Source organism: Cyclospora cayetanensis, unplaced genomic scaffold, assembly GCF_002999335.1.
Source record: "Cyclospora cayetanensis isolate NF1_C8 unplaced genomic scaffold, CcayRef3 CcayRef3_contig_33, whole genome shotgun sequence".
Classification (NCBI taxonomy): domain Eukaryota; phylum Apicomplexa; class Conoidasida; order Eucoccidiorida; family Eimeriidae; genus Cyclospora; species Cyclospora cayetanensis.
In genome coordinates this window covers 170,917-186,543 of record NW_020312292.1, presented here as the reverse complement: position 1 = coordinate 186,543, position 15,627 = coordinate 170,917, and the positions used below count along the sequence as shown (strand labels likewise).

General features: G+C 50.3%; 5 protein-coding genes across 5 annotated transcripts; 2 read left to right on the top strand and 3 right to left on the bottom strand.

The window, feature by feature from the left end:
• Positions 1-1,139: 1,139 nt before the first annotated feature.
• LOC113146486 lies at positions 1,140-2,271 on the bottom strand. Its single transcript, XM_026333960.1, has 9 exons — positions 2,138-2,271; positions 2,049-2,080; positions 1,901-1,988; positions 1,801-1,831; positions 1,650-1,745; positions 1,536-1,595; positions 1,429-1,479; positions 1,225-1,324; positions 1,140-1,162 (listed from the first exon to the last, which is right to left on the bottom strand). Exons 1-9 carry the CDS (start codon positions 2,269-2,271, stop codon positions 1,140-1,142), a joined length of 615 nt encoding a protein of 204 aa, XP_026189745.1.
• Positions 2,272-3,364: 1,093 nt separating this feature from the next.
• Positions 3,365-4,162, top strand: LOC34618917. Its single transcript, XM_026333959.1, has 2 exons — positions 3,365-3,469; positions 3,866-4,162. Exons 1-2 carry the CDS (start codon positions 3,365-3,367, stop codon positions 4,160-4,162), a joined length of 402 nt encoding a protein of 133 aa, XP_026189744.1.
• Positions 4,163-4,414: 252 nt separating this feature from the next.
• On the bottom strand, positions 4,415-9,280 carry LOC34618905 (UDP-N-acetylhexosamine pyrophosphorylase-like protein 1). The gene is made up of 6 exons (XM_026333958.1): positions 8,887-9,280; positions 7,008-7,609; positions 5,464-6,048; positions 4,842-5,161; positions 4,653-4,756; positions 4,415-4,545 (listed from the first exon to the last, which is right to left on the bottom strand). Exons 1-6 carry the CDS (start codon positions 9,278-9,280, stop codon positions 4,415-4,417), a joined length of 2,136 nt encoding a protein of 711 aa, XP_026189743.1.
• An 837-nt stretch (positions 9,281-10,117) lies between these two features.
• Positions 10,118-11,605, top strand: LOC34618906. The gene is made up of 3 exons (XM_026333957.1): positions 10,118-10,887; positions 11,060-11,226; positions 11,520-11,605. Exons 1-3 carry the CDS (start codon positions 10,118-10,120, stop codon positions 11,603-11,605), a joined length of 1,023 nt encoding a protein of 340 aa, XP_026189742.1.
• A 537-nt stretch (positions 11,606-12,142) lies between these two features.
• Positions 12,143-12,865, bottom strand: LOC34618907. Its single transcript, XM_022732222.2, has one exon. The coding sequence runs from the start codon at positions 12,863-12,865 to the stop codon at positions 12,143-12,145; it is 723 nt and encodes a 240-aa protein (XP_022587433.2).
• Positions 12,866-15,627: the final 2,762 nt, after the last annotated feature.

Genomic DNA, 15,627 nt, shown 5'->3' with positions numbered 1-15,627 from the left:
GCACCATTCAAGTACTCCCGGGGCCTCTAAGTGTACAGAATAGGGCTCCTGCAGTCCGAAGCGGAAGTCACAAGCAGAAGCTGCTATCTCCCTCGCTAGCTGCAAACCTGCTTTAGCGCTAATGCGGTACAAACTTGCACCGTGCCTCCAATACCAAGCAGGTGTCACGGCAATTCGACCTAGGAACAGAGGTCTCACGGCTTTGCAGCAAATATCATGCTTTGCATTTGATCCCTAACACTGCATTTGGTTGCAGGTTTCTTCATCGCCCAAAGAACACCGCATGTGACGGGCTTCATGCGTACTTGGCGAAATCCGTGTGCCGCCTGGCACGACACATGTTACATTCGTTTTTTATGATGAACAATGTAGAGTACAATAGTGCATGGCGCATCACAATGTAATTTTTTGTACGCATTTTGGTCTTCCCCGTATCCACTCTTCGTGTTGCGTCAGCTTCCCGGCAGAGTGAATCTTCCTCGTCAATTATTCATGAACCCAGAGTTAGCCAACATCGCAGGTAAAACAACTCGAATTGCGAGTTGAAAGTAAAAGCCGATTTGTTTCGCATACTCGAAGCGATGCCGTTACAATCATGACTGATATCACTGACAAAAATCGTGTCTTTCCAGCCATTCTTCTTCTACCCCCATCTTTCGCCCACCCCTCCTTCTCAACTTCTGCTGTGTAGCACCATCTTTTTGAAAATTCGACGTCCCAAGTGTACTTTTGGTTCGTTATTGAGAGTGGCCTATAGCCTAGATGCCTGATATATGCCAGTCATCTGGCAATGTGCCGACGAGGGCTCTGGTCTTCTATGTCAGCCGAGTCTACAGGAGGTGCTCAGAAAAAGCTTATGGCTTTGTTGAGGATAAATGCTGATGCGTGATGAGGCACATGCCCCATGAAAAACCTGGTGCAGCGAGCTGCTCATGGCGTGTTCGTGAGACCCAAACAAACCTGGATCAATATTCTGCAATACACGATGACCATTACCCTTGAGGGAAACCGCAGCAAGTTGCAAAAAGCATTGGTGGAAGTTTTGTGGAGGCGCAGAACACCTTTAGGATCCCGAACGTGGACAAGTACCAATCTCGGTGAGGGGCAGATCGCCAACTTTCGGAGGAAATCAGAGTAATTCATGCAGTGCCTTGGAGTGCCTCTGCAGCCAGGGCGAATGCATTTGGATTCAAAGCGGAAATAGGGGATCAAGCGTGGGATAACCTTTCCCTAGAGGATCCGCTGGCGGGAAGCAATGCGGTGGAGCAGTAGCGGTCACTGGAATAGAAAGTTCCCCATGGAAAGCTATAGACGCAGAAAGGCCCTATTGCTCTTTTTTGAATGTTTGTAACGCAAACGCTTGCGAGCTAGTTCGCTGAATAGTGTAGCAAATCAACTCGACGAATTTATGAACTTTTTCTTGCGCACGCGTTGGAAGCGCGGATGAATTGCGAGAGTTGGTTCCTTTGGCATTTGGCCCTAAGAAAAGAAATACGCGCACGCTGTGCGTTTTGGAAAGTCAGAACATGTTTCACCTTGTCAATATGAATGGTTATTCCCCCCTTTTCGGGCTCCTCAATGACCTTTTCCAGGACCTGTGTTGCAACACGCCATGAGTTGGGGTCTTATTGCTTAAACAAGAAACGCACTTCTCTTTGCTCAACCTCTACTGGTGGATCACCAGCTACTTCATTCCTCATCGCTCCTTGGTGCAGACACAGAATCTGCTTCGTGATCATGGTCCACTGAGAAGAACGGTTTTGCGCTTGTACACTCCTTCCATGTGCAGCTATTGCTCACCCACTCATCCCGGCAGCTTGTATTATCGCAGCTATAAGGTTCACGATCATCAATTTGGCTTTTTGAAAGATTGAAGGGGTTTAGATCTTGTCATGCTCACCAGAGTATATCGGGCTTCTCTTGAGCATGCTTGACTGCGATGCAAGTTTGGTCGTTTGGCACGATGTGAATTGGAGTTTCAATAGCTTCTGAAACGGATATTGGGTTAGTAGCTTGAAATGGTACAGGATAAAAGCAATCAAACTGACCCAAGTCTATCTTTTTGTATTCTTTATTCCCTCTGACGCACTACTGTGTAAATTCTGTCAACAATCGTGGCAAATTCGTGTTGAGGCACCTGAGGAGCTTCAGACAGTTTTTCTTCAGCACGACTGTAACCTTGCAGCCTTTAGACAGATCGCTGTGGTCTCGCATATGAAAAAGAACTCCGCGATGCCCTTGTTTGCATATATCTGGGCCTTTGGACTTCATGGTGGAACCAGCTGCCGAAAAGTGCAGCAGCAATAGCACCACTCCAGACAGAGCGGGAGCTCCTCTCATTTGGATATATCTGTCATTAGAACTGAAACAAGCTTTATTTAAGGCCGACTGGAAGTACGCAATGATAAAGTTCAGTGGAAAGTATGACCTTGTGGCATCAGGGGTAACGGCAGCAGCCATCCCCCAGGTGTATGGACTTCCCTCTAATAGCGGAGAGCTAAGACGACAGTAACGTACAAAAGCTACCAATCAAATTTTCGTAGCAATATACCACCCCCGCTAAATCGTTTCTGCTGGAAATTAGGCTTTTGTGCCGCCTTTTCAGGTAGTCTCGGCAAGCAGAAACTGAATTTTGTGCGCGAAATGCATCACCATGTGTGAGCCTGACTCAAGTAGCAAGCTTAAACTTATCCGTTTTTAACGCGAGCCCCCCACTTGCCGCTAATACGGAGGGCGTACGCGGTTCCCTAATAGCAACTGGCTGCTTATTCAGGTACAATGTACCTGCATTCCACAATTGTTGGGCGGATCGTCCAGCAGCTCCGCCTCTAGAGCTCCCTATTTTTTGCTTGTAATGGTGCTTTTGTCTCTACAGAGCAATGTGCCGTATTGAGAAAACAAACTTGCATTTGGGGGGACGCAACCGACGTTCAGCTGTAAGGCGGTCGGCGGCGGTTGCTGGTATGCTTGCCTTTAAACTGGCACCCATGAAGAAAGTGTACTAATAAATATATTCTCTAACAGATTCATGGGAAATGCAAGCAAATTCAATGCAACAGACCGGGCGGATGGTAGGGGGGAAGCTGGCTGAGTGAGCTGTACCTCATGGCCATCTGGCGAATGGTCGCCACCAGCCGTTGCTGCCGATGCGTCGATTGCTGCACTGCCTCGTTGAAGACTGTTCTTTCACAAAAAGCAGTTTCTTTCCTTGATTTCCCTTCACAGTTTCTTTCGTTTCAACAATTCGGTCGGTCATACGGAGAGTAACGCTCTTCTTCTAGTCCCTGGTGCCTCCGCATCGTACAGCTGATTGCTGCGAGTCGTTCGGATTCTGTGGGCCTCTTTGCATTTCCCCCAAGGCACGATGGCTTCCAACTCTTTCTACACCATGCGCCCAGTAATTCCTCAGACGCGCTCCGACACAGCCTCCAGAGTGACAATCAAGAACATTCCAGTCGGCGTTACGGAGGTACAGATTCTCTGTCGACTCCCTTTCGGGCTACCTCTATATGCCCGCGGGCTTCTATTTCCGAACCCGCAGAGCGTGCCTTCTCAACAGAAGCTCTTACCTCGAGTATTTTGCTAGAGCCACTACTTCGCTCCACATGTTTCATGCTGCGGATGCAAGCCGCTCCCGCGCATAATACCACCAGCCTGCCTGTCCGTGCCGGGGGGCAACAAATCTGCGCACTCAGGTCTCAGCGATTTCGCTATACATTCGCTCTTGAGTGCCTCTTCAGTAGGAGGAGCGCCGCCGCGGCAGAGGTGTGCTGCACGTTGCGTGTTTTTTCATTTTTCCGCATCCATCATGCTGCCTGCGGTCTCTGCATTCTGCATGCCGTGTATGCGATGCTTTTATCCTCAGGCGCGGCTGAAAGCAAACCTATCCAAGCACGGGGATATCAGAGTGCACATGTTTGTTCCGGCGACAGAATACGGCGCCGGTTGGGCGTGGGTAACCTGTGAGAAGCACGATGAAGTGGAAAAAATGCTGGCTTTCGCAGAAGAAAGGCGAGCGCAGGCTGCAGCAGCTCTCAGAGAGAACATACAGAAGTCTGCAAACACCAAGGACGATGAGGACGCAGCTTCCGCCGCCGCTGCTGAGACGTCTGCTGATGATGCAAAGTGCAGCGAGAGCTCTGGTGAACTCAGTGACGAGTGAACTTTAACAAGTCAATAAAAGGGGCATCCCCAAAGTAACGCAGAGCGACTGGTGTGTGCGCGTTTCGCCTCTGCAGAGCGGCAAGCGTGGGCACCCACGATCCGCTCGACGTCGCTTGTAGCTGAGCAGTGTACAGCTTTTGATTATTGCCGAGAGGCAGCTACACACAATTCGAGGCCAAATACGGCGCTCTAGAACTCTCAACCTTTTTTTCTAGTACCTTGATTTCCCCGAGATAGACGCGCATTCACGCTACAGCCACACGCCTCCCGTTGAAACGCGTCGTGCTGATATGCCCTCTCTGCTCGCCTGTTTGGCTGCTCCGGTGTCTGTATGAATATGGAATTCGAGCGGCCTTTGCCCTCTCCAGAGGGGTGGGGTCGCTTGGGGAAGAATTGGGGTATTTTTCCAAAAGCAGTCTCCAGAGCCGTGATACGAAATTGGGGAGGAGAGGGGGAAGAAAGGCAGCCTGCCTCTCAGCAGCTGGCACCTGGCTCGTAGGGGGCACTCTTCCTCGAGGCTGCAAGGTCACGTGCGTTTAACGGCTCGTGAAGCAAAAGCTTGGGCAGTATATGTGTACCTGTATTACCCACCCTTCTGAAGGGGGAGATAGGGGGCTTTTTCTTTATAGGCAGCGCCACCCCCGTCCTTTAGGATTTGCACTGCTCTCATGTGCTACTGCAGAAGCAGCGGCTTGTTCGTGTCTTTGCCTTCTAGGCAATTGGGGTCCAGCCCCTCCCCCTCGTAACTTAGCAGCGGTGATACTTCGCATAGGAGGTGTTTGCTGCCCTCGAAACGGAGAGGCAGGCGACGGCCGGTAGCAGCAGCGATCCATTTGGCATGCAGGCGGGAGAGGCGTACCTGCGCGTCTTGGGGTGTATCTGCAGCTATTGCATCAACGTCCAAAGGTGCAGCTGGAAGCGCGTCCGCAGCAGGGCTTCCCTCTGGCCCGCTGCACTTCACAGGTGCAAACTCTTCATCTCGATCGACTTCCAAACACTGCGAGCAAACGTAGCAGAGCAAGGCGTGCGATGAGTGCACTGTCTAAATGCCTCCTCATCAGAAAAAACACCCGAGCAGCAGGCAGCCCCCAAACTCGTGCGATAAAAGGGAGGAGATCTTTCCTGGTGGCTGCCCCTGCCGCTAGAAGGGACATCTACCAGTCCTGAGAAGCGCGTTGTGCATGCCCCCTCGTTTAATTGAAAGCCTCATTTTGAGACTCCCCCCTCCCTGCAGTCCCCTCCTCCCTCCCTTCTCCTCCCTCCCTTCTCCTCCCTCCCTGCAGTGCATGTAGAACCTACCAAGACTCTCTGCGCTAGTGGAAAGGCGTCAAAGACAAAGAGTTCGAGCTTCCATCCATTCGGCGCATCCGGGGATACAGCAGACCACCGCGAAGGGTCACCTGCGTCTGGCGCGTGTAGGAGGAAGCCTTGCGCTGGAGCTCCTCTGCTCGACTTCTCTGGAGGTTTCTCGAGGAGTTTCAGCTCTGGAATCTTCTTCTTCGCCGCGTGATAGTGCGCGTGGAGATCTTGGCGATTCGCCACGAGAGCCTCCAGGAAGCGGACGCTGAAGTAGTGCATGCACACGTTGGCGTAGCAGTAGGCACCAGACTCCGTGGGCCAGTCCTTCCTCGCAGCTCCTGAAGCTTCGCTAGGGTTCTCCCGCAACATCGTCGCTGGCAGCTCAGAATACTCAAGAACTGCTCCAGTCCACCGCTGCTGCTGTTGCTGTTGCTGCTGTTGTCGCTGCTGCTGTTGCTGTTGCTGTTGCTGCTGTTGTCGCTGCTGCTGCTGCTCAGAGAGAAGGCATGGGCCATGGGAAAGGATTTGGCACATAACTCCAACCTTCTCGTGGGCAGACCGCCTCGCAACGACTTTGTTTGCCACCTGAAGCGGAGGGTGCACGCATGCATACATACATGCATGCACATACACATACATAATTTACATACATATACACACCTACATACATACATGTATGCAAACATATTCACACATACGTACATACATACATAATATACATACATATATATACATACATATACATACATACATGTATGCATACATATACACACATACGTACATACATACATAATATACATACATATATATACACACCTACATACATACATGTATGCATACATATTCACACATACGTACATACATACATAATATACATACATATATATATACACACCTACATACATACATGTATGCATACATATTCACACATACGTACATACATACATAATATACATACATATATATACACACCTACATACATACATGTATGCATACATATTCACACATACGTACATACATACATAATATACATACATATATATACACACCTACATACATACATGTATGCATACATATACACACCTACATACATAATATACATAATATACATGCATATATATACACACCTGCATACACACATATGTGCATACATATACACACCTACATACATAATATACATACATATATATACACACCTACATAAATACATACATAATATACATACATACATAATATACATACATATACATATATGCACAAAACCTACACACCTACATACATACATACATAATATACATACATATATATACGTACATACATATACATGTATATACACAAAACCTACACACCTACATACACAGAGAGAAAGAAAGAGCAGCACTGAGAAACAAGACTGCACATGTGTTGCACGGAGGATGCCGCATGCAGGTAGGCCTTTAGCGTAAGAAATGCAGCTAGCACGCCGAGCAGCTCGCCTAAGAAACCTTCGCAAGCGCATGCCGAATAAAATACAGCATATGCGTGTGCAGAAAGGGAAGCCCTACGTCTGCGTCGCTCGTGCATGCGAATCCGAAGAACGTTGGATCTGCGACTTTGGCAAGGGCGTTGTCAACAGAAAGAATCTGAATGCCTTCGAGTTTCCGCTGCTGCATGTCTGCGAGGATGCCGCTGATCTGCAGTGCCTTAAAAACGCCTCCATTGCCGTCTGGGGTTCTTCTCAGCTGGTGAGCGGCTGCCAGCATGAGATGCCCCTCCAAGTCAAAGGCTGGTATCGTTCCCTGCGAGAAGAAACGAACATCCGAAGGGTTCAAACCAAAGTAATCTGAAGCTGCAAAGACAGCCTCTGTTGCCGCTCTGTTCGTCTCGCTCGTCATGATATACAAGGGCACATGGGGCCTATTGTTGTTGTTGCTGTTGCTGGTGTTGTTGCTGGTGTTGCTGGTGTTGCTGGTGTTGCTGGTGTTGCTGGTGTTGTTGGATACTGCAGCAGCTGCCAGAGAAACGATGCGACGTAGACGCTGAGCAAAGAGGCAAAAGAGACTGCTGCCAGAGACAGGCGCCACAGGGAACGCTCCCTTAGGGCCCTCAAAGTTCAGACGCGTGCCATCTCCTCCCGCGAGGATCAACACGCCGACTTTTCCTTCCGCTGCAGCAGCAAGCAACAGCACAAGTAGTAGTAGCAGTGGCAGTAGCACAAATAGTAGATGTAATAGTAGCACAAGCAGTAGCAGCAGCAGTAGCAGTAGTAGTAGTAACACAAGTAGTAGTAGCAGCAGTAGAAGCACAAGTAGTAGCAGTAGCAGCAGTAGTAGCACAAGTAGTGGTAGCAGTAACAGTAGCAGTAGTAGTGACAGTAGTAGCAGCAGTAGTAGTAGCACAAGTAGTAGTAGCAGTAGCAGTAGCACAAGTAGTACTAGCAGTAACAGTAGCAGAAGTAGTAGTAGCAGTAGTAGTAGCAGTAGTACAAGTAGTAGTACTAGCAGTAGTAGCAGTAGTACAAGTAGTAGTACTAGCAGCAGTAGCACAAGTAGCAGAAGCAGTAGTACAAATAGTAGTAGCAGTAGTAGTAGCACAAGTAGTAGTTGCAGTAGTAGTAGCACAAGCAGTAGTAGCAGAAGTAGTAGTAGCAGTAACAGTAGCAAAACTAGCAGTAGCAGTAGTAGTAGCACAAGTAGTAGTAGCAGCCGCAGTAGTAGCAGTAGCAGTAGCACAAATAGTAGTTGCACAAGTAGTAGTAGCAGTGGTAGTAGCACAAGCAGTAGTAGCACAAGTAGTAGTAGCAGCCGCAGTAGTAGCAGTAGCAGTAGCACAAATAGTAGTAGCACAAGTCGTAGTAGCAGTAGAAGTAGCACAAGCAGTAGTAGCAGTAGTAGCAGCAGTAGTAGCAGCACAAGTGGTAGCAGCACAAGTAATAGTAGCACAAGTAGTAGTAGCAGTAGTAGCAAAAGTAGTAGTAGCAGGAGTAGTAGCACAAGTAGTAGCAGTAGTGGTAGCACAAGTAGTAGCAGCAGTAGCAGTAGCACGCGTAGTAGTAGCACGCGTAGTAGTAGCAGTAGTAGCAGTAGTAGTAGCACAAGTAGTAGTAGCACAAGTAGTAGTAGCACAAGTAGTAGTAGCAGTAGTAGTAGCACAAGTAGTAGTAGCAGTAGCACGCGTAGTAGTAGCACAAGTAGTAGTAGCAGTAGCACGCGTAGTAGTAGCACAAGTAGTAGTAGCAGTAGCACAAGTAGTAGTAGCACAAGCAGTAGTAGCACAAGTAGTAGTAGCAGTAGCAGTACCACAAGTAGTAATAGCACAAGTAGAAGTAGCAGTAGCACTACCACGAGCAGTAGTAGCACTACCACGAGCAGTAGTAGCAGAAGGAGAAAAGGCATGTTTTTAAGAGGGTGTTTTCTATTTTTGGGTGTCTAGAGAGCGGCTTACCGATGAGGCGGAGGCCTCTGTCTCGCCACTGCTGCCTCAAGGCTTGGGGAGCGTCGCGTAAGGGCACTACAAGACAGGCAGCTGAAGGGGGGAGCAGCTGCCGATATGCATTTAGCAACTGCTCCGGCTGCTGCGGAAAGTCAGCAGTAGAGAGGGGTGTGAGATCCACTGCGTGTGGCGGTTTAATCTGTCTGGGCGGGGAATCGTCTGTGAGCTGCAGCGTCTTTAAAGCCTCTTGCAGCAGCCGACGGAGCTCGTGAGGATCCTCTTTTTCTAAGTCTGCCAGCAGCTGCTGCCGCTCGACATCGCTCAGGCGATCAAAAAAGCGAAACACATGGCCTTGCCCTGCCGCTTCATACGCAGAACGCAAGGCACTGGCAGCACTTGTTGCCATGGTGACTCCTCCTGGCAAAGGCAACGCTTCCTAGAGAAAAGCCAGGGAAGCACTGCACGGCGCACAGAGCCATCGAGGCTTTTGGAGGCGTTGGAAGTCGTGCATGCAGAGGAGGAAGGAAGCAAAAAATATCCCTCTGAAAAAGGGGGGGCTGCACACACACACACCCCCGTACGCTTGCTTGAACGAAAGAGTCTCTATCGTGCTGTGGCGGGTTGGCGGCTGTCACTAGCAGCGCTCGTCGTTCGCACCCACACCCCTTCTTCACACAGACATGCGAGTTCTCCTCTCCACCGCATTGATACGTTGGTGTACTTTGGTAAATCTTCGCCTGTACAGTGCAATATTTCAATGAAAGAAGACACGATCTCGGCTGGAAGACAGCCTCCTGACAGGCAGCAGCAACGCAGCAGCATTTCAGAAAGCCCCGACCCCACCACCCCGCAGCAGCAGTCCTCCCTCCACCAGTGTGTTTGAGAGAATCCTTGTGCCCCTTTTCACATGCGACCAGTGTTTCGCGTCTGTATTGTTTCAAGGATTTGCTTCCTTGATTCTGCATGCACTTCCAACCACACACAGACTGGCCTTCGCCTCCTACTGCGCCAGGACGCCTCCTCCTCGACTTCCTGCGCGAGCCGAGGCAGGCAACCCATCACTCCTCACTCCTCACACCTCACAGCCAGTTAGCTCGTTAGCCACTCCCCTTCCTTCTTCCCCCGTCCCTTTGCCTCCTGCTCGTCTTCTCTGAGTCTCTGCTATCCCTGTGCAGTGACTGCGCTGCGCCGTGCGCCTTCGTTTCCAGCCCCTTCCTCCGGCTCGACGCTCCCTCGCCCCACGATGTTCGCCGATGAGAACGCCTTCTTTTCCCCCTACTCCGGAGGCAATGAATTCCTGTCTTCCGAGCCGCGCAAGAGCTTGGGGGGTAGCGGGCGTCTGAGCTTCGGGGGTTCCGAAGACTTGGGAAATGCCACAGATCCCTTTTCTCAAGGCCAAAGTGCCTCCTCTCAGCGGGGAGGCTCTTCCGGAGGGGGGGGCGAAAAAGCTGCTCAGACACCCGACGGGTGCGTCTGTGCAACTGTGGCGATGCTCCGAAGGGCTGTAAAAGCTCGCGCTGCGGGAGGGGGTCCTCTGCAACTGAACGGACGCGACGTTGGGCTTGTCGCTCTGTGCGGTGTCGCCTCTGGCCTCGAAATTCGCCCCTCCCTTTTCAAGTTCACGCTGGAGGATTCCACGAGTCGCATCGAGGTCGAGTGCAGCCACAAGAGCGCGATGGCTTCTCTGCAAGAGCCAGGAGCCGCTACGTCCTCCCAAGAGACGCCTGAAGAAGAAAGCCTTCCCCCCCTCGAAGGCTTCCTCAGTGCAGCGCTCCGAGGAGGACTCGTCACTGTCTACGGCTTCCCCTGCATGGACGATAAGGGCGACGTTTACGTCGACTGCTTCAAAATCAATCCTGTAAAAGACATGCGCGAATACGTCGAACTCTTCCCCCTAAGAATCATCGCAGGCGCCCTCCAGGATAAGGCTGCTGCAAGCGCGACGCCTCCCACTACTCCTACCATCGCCCCGGCAGTAACAAAGGCGGAAGAAGCGGAGAGTAAGGTCACCTGGTAATTTTATTCTGCGGGGAGTGGGCCCTCCCCTCATCACTCAGTCGTGCTCGGAGGATAGCCACGCGCCAGCGAGCACCTGGTGCTTCCCTTGTGTCTGTGTGGCTGTGGTCTTACCACGGCTCGCCATTGGGCTCCTTCCTGCTTCGCTTCCCGACCCCCCCCTTCTCAGTTGCGTTTTTGCTTTGCCGTGTCTGCCCCCTCCTGCAGCCTCTGATCTACACATGTATGAACACATCAGCGATCCCATGCAACGCCGCGTTCTCAAGAACCTCTTGAGTGCAAAGGGGCGAGCCGTCAAGCGACAGGCCCTCACCGCGAGTCTCTCGGTCGACTCCCGTAAGAAACACAAATACCTCCATTCACAAATGTCTCCCCCAAACGAGGCGCTTCATTTTTCCCCTGCGAAAGCCTCCCGAGGAGCGCTTCGCAGAGCCTTTAGGCATCAACAGCCAGGAATGAGCGCGAAAGGTTTTTCAGCGAGACTTGCAGCATTTTAAAAGCCCCAAAACAATTAGATCTTCATAATCAGGTGACAAGTTCAAATACATAGGGAGACGCCTCTTTGCAGCGCTCCTCAGCAGGACATACAGCACACCTTGTTAGCGCTGTCTTGCTTGGTGCGTCTGCAGCATCTGAAGTCGAAGCTGCTCTGACGGCCCTCGAGGAGTCAGGGGAAATCGCAGTGACCGCTACTTGGATTTCCCTGGCCTCTTAAAAGCTTGCTTCTCACGCACCTTCCTACAGGAGGAGCGTTGGAAGCGCCCGCATGTGTGCCGCGCTTGCTGCATTCATATCACTGTGGCTTTTCTGTGATTTCCTTCGCCTAGCTTCCTAAAAGCAGTGTTCGCATGGTATTTTGTGGCAAGCTAGTTCCGCGAAGAGAGGGAGAGGGGATCGGGGGGTTGGCGGGTTTGTAGTACGTATCCGATTCTCAAAAGTGAGGAAGGTAGTGTGGAGCCGGAAGGGTAGCAGCAGGAGAGGAGAGGAGACGAGAGGAGAAGAGAGGGGGTGTGCGCGGCGCTGAGTAGGGTAGGCATGCACGATGCGGGCAAACGTGAGCCGTGTTCGGGGAACGGTGGAAAATCAGCCGCAAGGCCCCTTCAGTGTTTGTCTTCCCCGTTGCCGCCGAACAGATGGATCTGCTGTTGTCTAGGCAGTTCTCGAAGGCAGTGTTTGGGCGGAGACTTATTTGAATACGAGCAAGTAGACTCCCCGGACTCGGGGTTAGGCTAATTACTAAGAGACTACAAGTCTAGAATATTCCGGGTGCCTTGGGAGGCATCACCTCCCACAAGAGCCGAGAGACGGCCCTTACCTCTAGCGCTGCAGCACCGCAACGCAGCAGACACAGAGCAGAGGCTGAGGGAAGGGATCGTTTCTTCCACGGCGGTTGGGGGGAGGCCTGCAACGTTGCCGCAAAGCGGGAAACACAGTGACGCTGGTTGCCTCTGAACTCACCGCACATCAGAGAAACGACGGCAGAGACGCCTCCCGTGCCCCCCAGGGCGGTGATGAGTTGGCGGCTGAAGTCTTTGTCTGCGGGGGTGTCTCCCCTCGACTCCCCGGAGACGAGAAGGAGGACCGAAAGGCTTCCGAAAAAAGGAAGCAAGGATGAAATGGAGAGAAGGACGTGTGCCACACCTGACTGATAGAGCAGACTGGTGCTGCCCTTGTGTGCTCCCGCCAGTCCGAGGCCGACTGCCAGAGCCAGAAGGAGCACGTTGCAACCAGTGTGCACGACGCGCCAGTTAAAGGCACCATTAAGGGCAAAAGGATGAAAAGTAATCGTCAGTCCAAGGGCAAAACTTGCAACGGTCGCGGCGACATTGAAGAACCACAAGATGTACAAACACCGCAGAATGCGCAACATTTGGGCCTTCTCCTCTGCATCGAAGTATTGCAAAAACGCATGCTTCGGCTCTGTTTCAGGGTCTATGAAAGGCCTTCCTTGCCTCTCCTCTGTATGGGCGGCCATCTTAACGTGAACGCTAAAGAAAAGGGGAGGGACTGCAATCGAGACCAAGTCTGCTGGCGGGAAGGCGCTAATGCTCTGCTATCCTGCCGGAAAACGTGCCCCCCTGTCAATTAAAGCTTGGCTTTGATTTTTGAAGTCGTCTAGTGGCTAAAAATCTACCAGACAGCAGCCGACTTGCTGGCCATGTAGCAAGGAGGAAAGACATCAGGACAGCCGACCAACGCACTGTGGCGGAACCATGAGCGGGCTCCCTAGGATCACATGTAATAATCTTCAGACTTACAGAATATCGTACCAAAAAACAAGGATTATTATGTTTCAAAATGATTCCTTTTACTGGTAAAGTATTTGGATCATCGGGCTCCGTTTTTTACGGTGTACCTGGAGCTACTCTCTGTCCCGCTGCAAGCCAGCAGGCAATCATCCAGTGGCGAATTTATCTCTACTTGAAGCTGCACAAAGGGTCGCCTGAATAAATACTGCGGTCAATTTTGTATCGATTGAGCTGTGTATACTTCATGTAAGGTTTTTCGCTGCGCTTGTACGAGGGGGGCAAGTAAGGCGTAGCCCCTGGTTTTTCCGCGTTACAAACGGTATGAATACCAGAAAAGGGTAGAAGGAAATAAGGAGTACGCAATGTAACAGTGCGTGAAGATCGCTCTCGACACCTTTTGACAACTTAGCAAGCACATTCTACGCTTTAAAGAAAGTCGGCACTAGTATTGTAACTGGAGGCCAACATGTCTCCAAGCCCAGAATCACAAGGGAAGACAGTGGCTCTCTTGCTCCTGAGGGCTTAGGTAAGCTCGATTCAGCATCTAGAAAAACTCCTTATTGAAAATTTGCAAGAATTATTGTGTTCCATGATAACTTTGTGACTTGGATAAAACCCCCCGTTGCCTTGGGGTGCAGACAACTGCTGCCCTGCGAAAGTGTCGCTAGCAGAAGAAGCAGAAGTCGGAACACTAAATGGTGTACGCTTATTGTACCTGTGCTGGCAGTGCATGGTCTAAAGAGCACTTTTAGCAACGCTTGTGTGGTCCACATGACCACCGTTGCCTCCGTTGCACAAGCGACGGTCTCTCTAACTTTGAAAAGATTTTTCATATTGAAAACATTCTCTCGGAATACAGATTCCAATAAAGAATTCCGATGGTGCTTTAAAACCTGTGCCTTAATGGGCCACAACTAGGTCAGCCTCTAGTATTTTCACACCCCCCGCACACCTTGTATTCATGAGTGCGTAGGGCAGCCCTAGGACCAGGAAGAACTGAGTGCAACAAGCTATAACATTGCCCAATAGAGAATGCATTGTGCCATCTCCCTTGAAGCACCCCAAGAGCTTGAATGAATGTTTCTTGGTCGTGCAAAAGAATGTCTCCACAAAAGCCAAGAGCTCATCTACGTTTGAGCAGGAACGCACCTAGTCCATACATCATACCATGGAGAGCTTGAAACAAGACTTGCAGTTTTAGGAAAGCACCAGCTCAACGTTGTTGTCAATAATCTTTGAAGGGACACTGCTGAACCGGCCGAGCGTCAGAAGGACCCATGAAGAGCGCAGTACACTGTTGATTAGAATTTCTAAAGACATCTATAATTGCAATGCACCCTGAATCGCTTGATTTCTAAGTTACAGAAGAAATGCCTTCCAACTTTGAACTAAGCTCCTAATGGAAAAAACGTAAAGCAGGCAAAGCTACTGCTGGCAGCAAAAAGAATCAAGGAAGTTGCGAAGCGCATAGCAAAATTAAGGTTTGGGAGATGTCAGTTCCCTTTCGCGCATCCACTTTCTTATTCGTATCCTCATGGAGCTCCATATAAGGGTTTTCAGGGTCACCAGGGAAGGTTGAGATATCGTTCACGGGCTGCTACAAAGTCGCTCTACCAGCGTTGTTGTGACGCCCTGCATCCATACGCGAAGTGATGTTTCGCTTCCAGGCTCGCACTCCAAAGCACAATTTTATGAACGTCAATCACTGTCGATCTCGTTTGTGTTGAAGTTTCCGTTCCCGTTTATTTTTCATTTCCAAATCGATATCGACCTTTGTGTTTCTTACGCGTTCCTCAATATTTAACTTGCATCTATACAGTGCTAGTGCCTAATAGCTATTTACCGTTGCGTATTCAAATTCGTGTTTTGCCTTCGTGCATTGCACTAATACAAACATTAGTGGGTTAACTGACTGAGTTGCTTCGGCTATACTTTAAGTTCACGCTTTAACTTGCGCTTCAGCTTCGTGAAGGCCGTTTAGCTTTAGGAGAGTCCCATGGTCATTTCTCTCTTGTCGTCTGATCATGACTTATATTGCATCATTCCGTTAATCCACGGAACCAAAACGGACCTGCCTGTCGGCAATCGACACGCTCTTTGGACACCTCTCTTCGCTCTTCTTCCCATTAGTCCCGCCAAGAACAACAGCAGTTTGCAAAATGATATGGAGGCTACATGTCATGCTTTGCTGCAGCCGGATATGTGAGCCTCCCCAGTGCCGGACTCGACGGGCAGCGTTCGTCTCAAAATGTCACACGGAGAGTTTTCCGCGTCTACACAATGTCGTCGCACAGTGAGACGAAATCTTTCATTAATAAGGGCGCAGCTTGTACTATTTCGTAGCTAAAAAGAAAACTGGCATAATTCTCCGTAGTTTATGCCACATTTATCACAAGCCCTGGTCTCTTCTATGGGGGACCGCAGTACGAGTCCGCGTATCCGGGGCCCTGCTTGCGGCTTTGGTTTATGAAATCGCAGAGCGAAAACA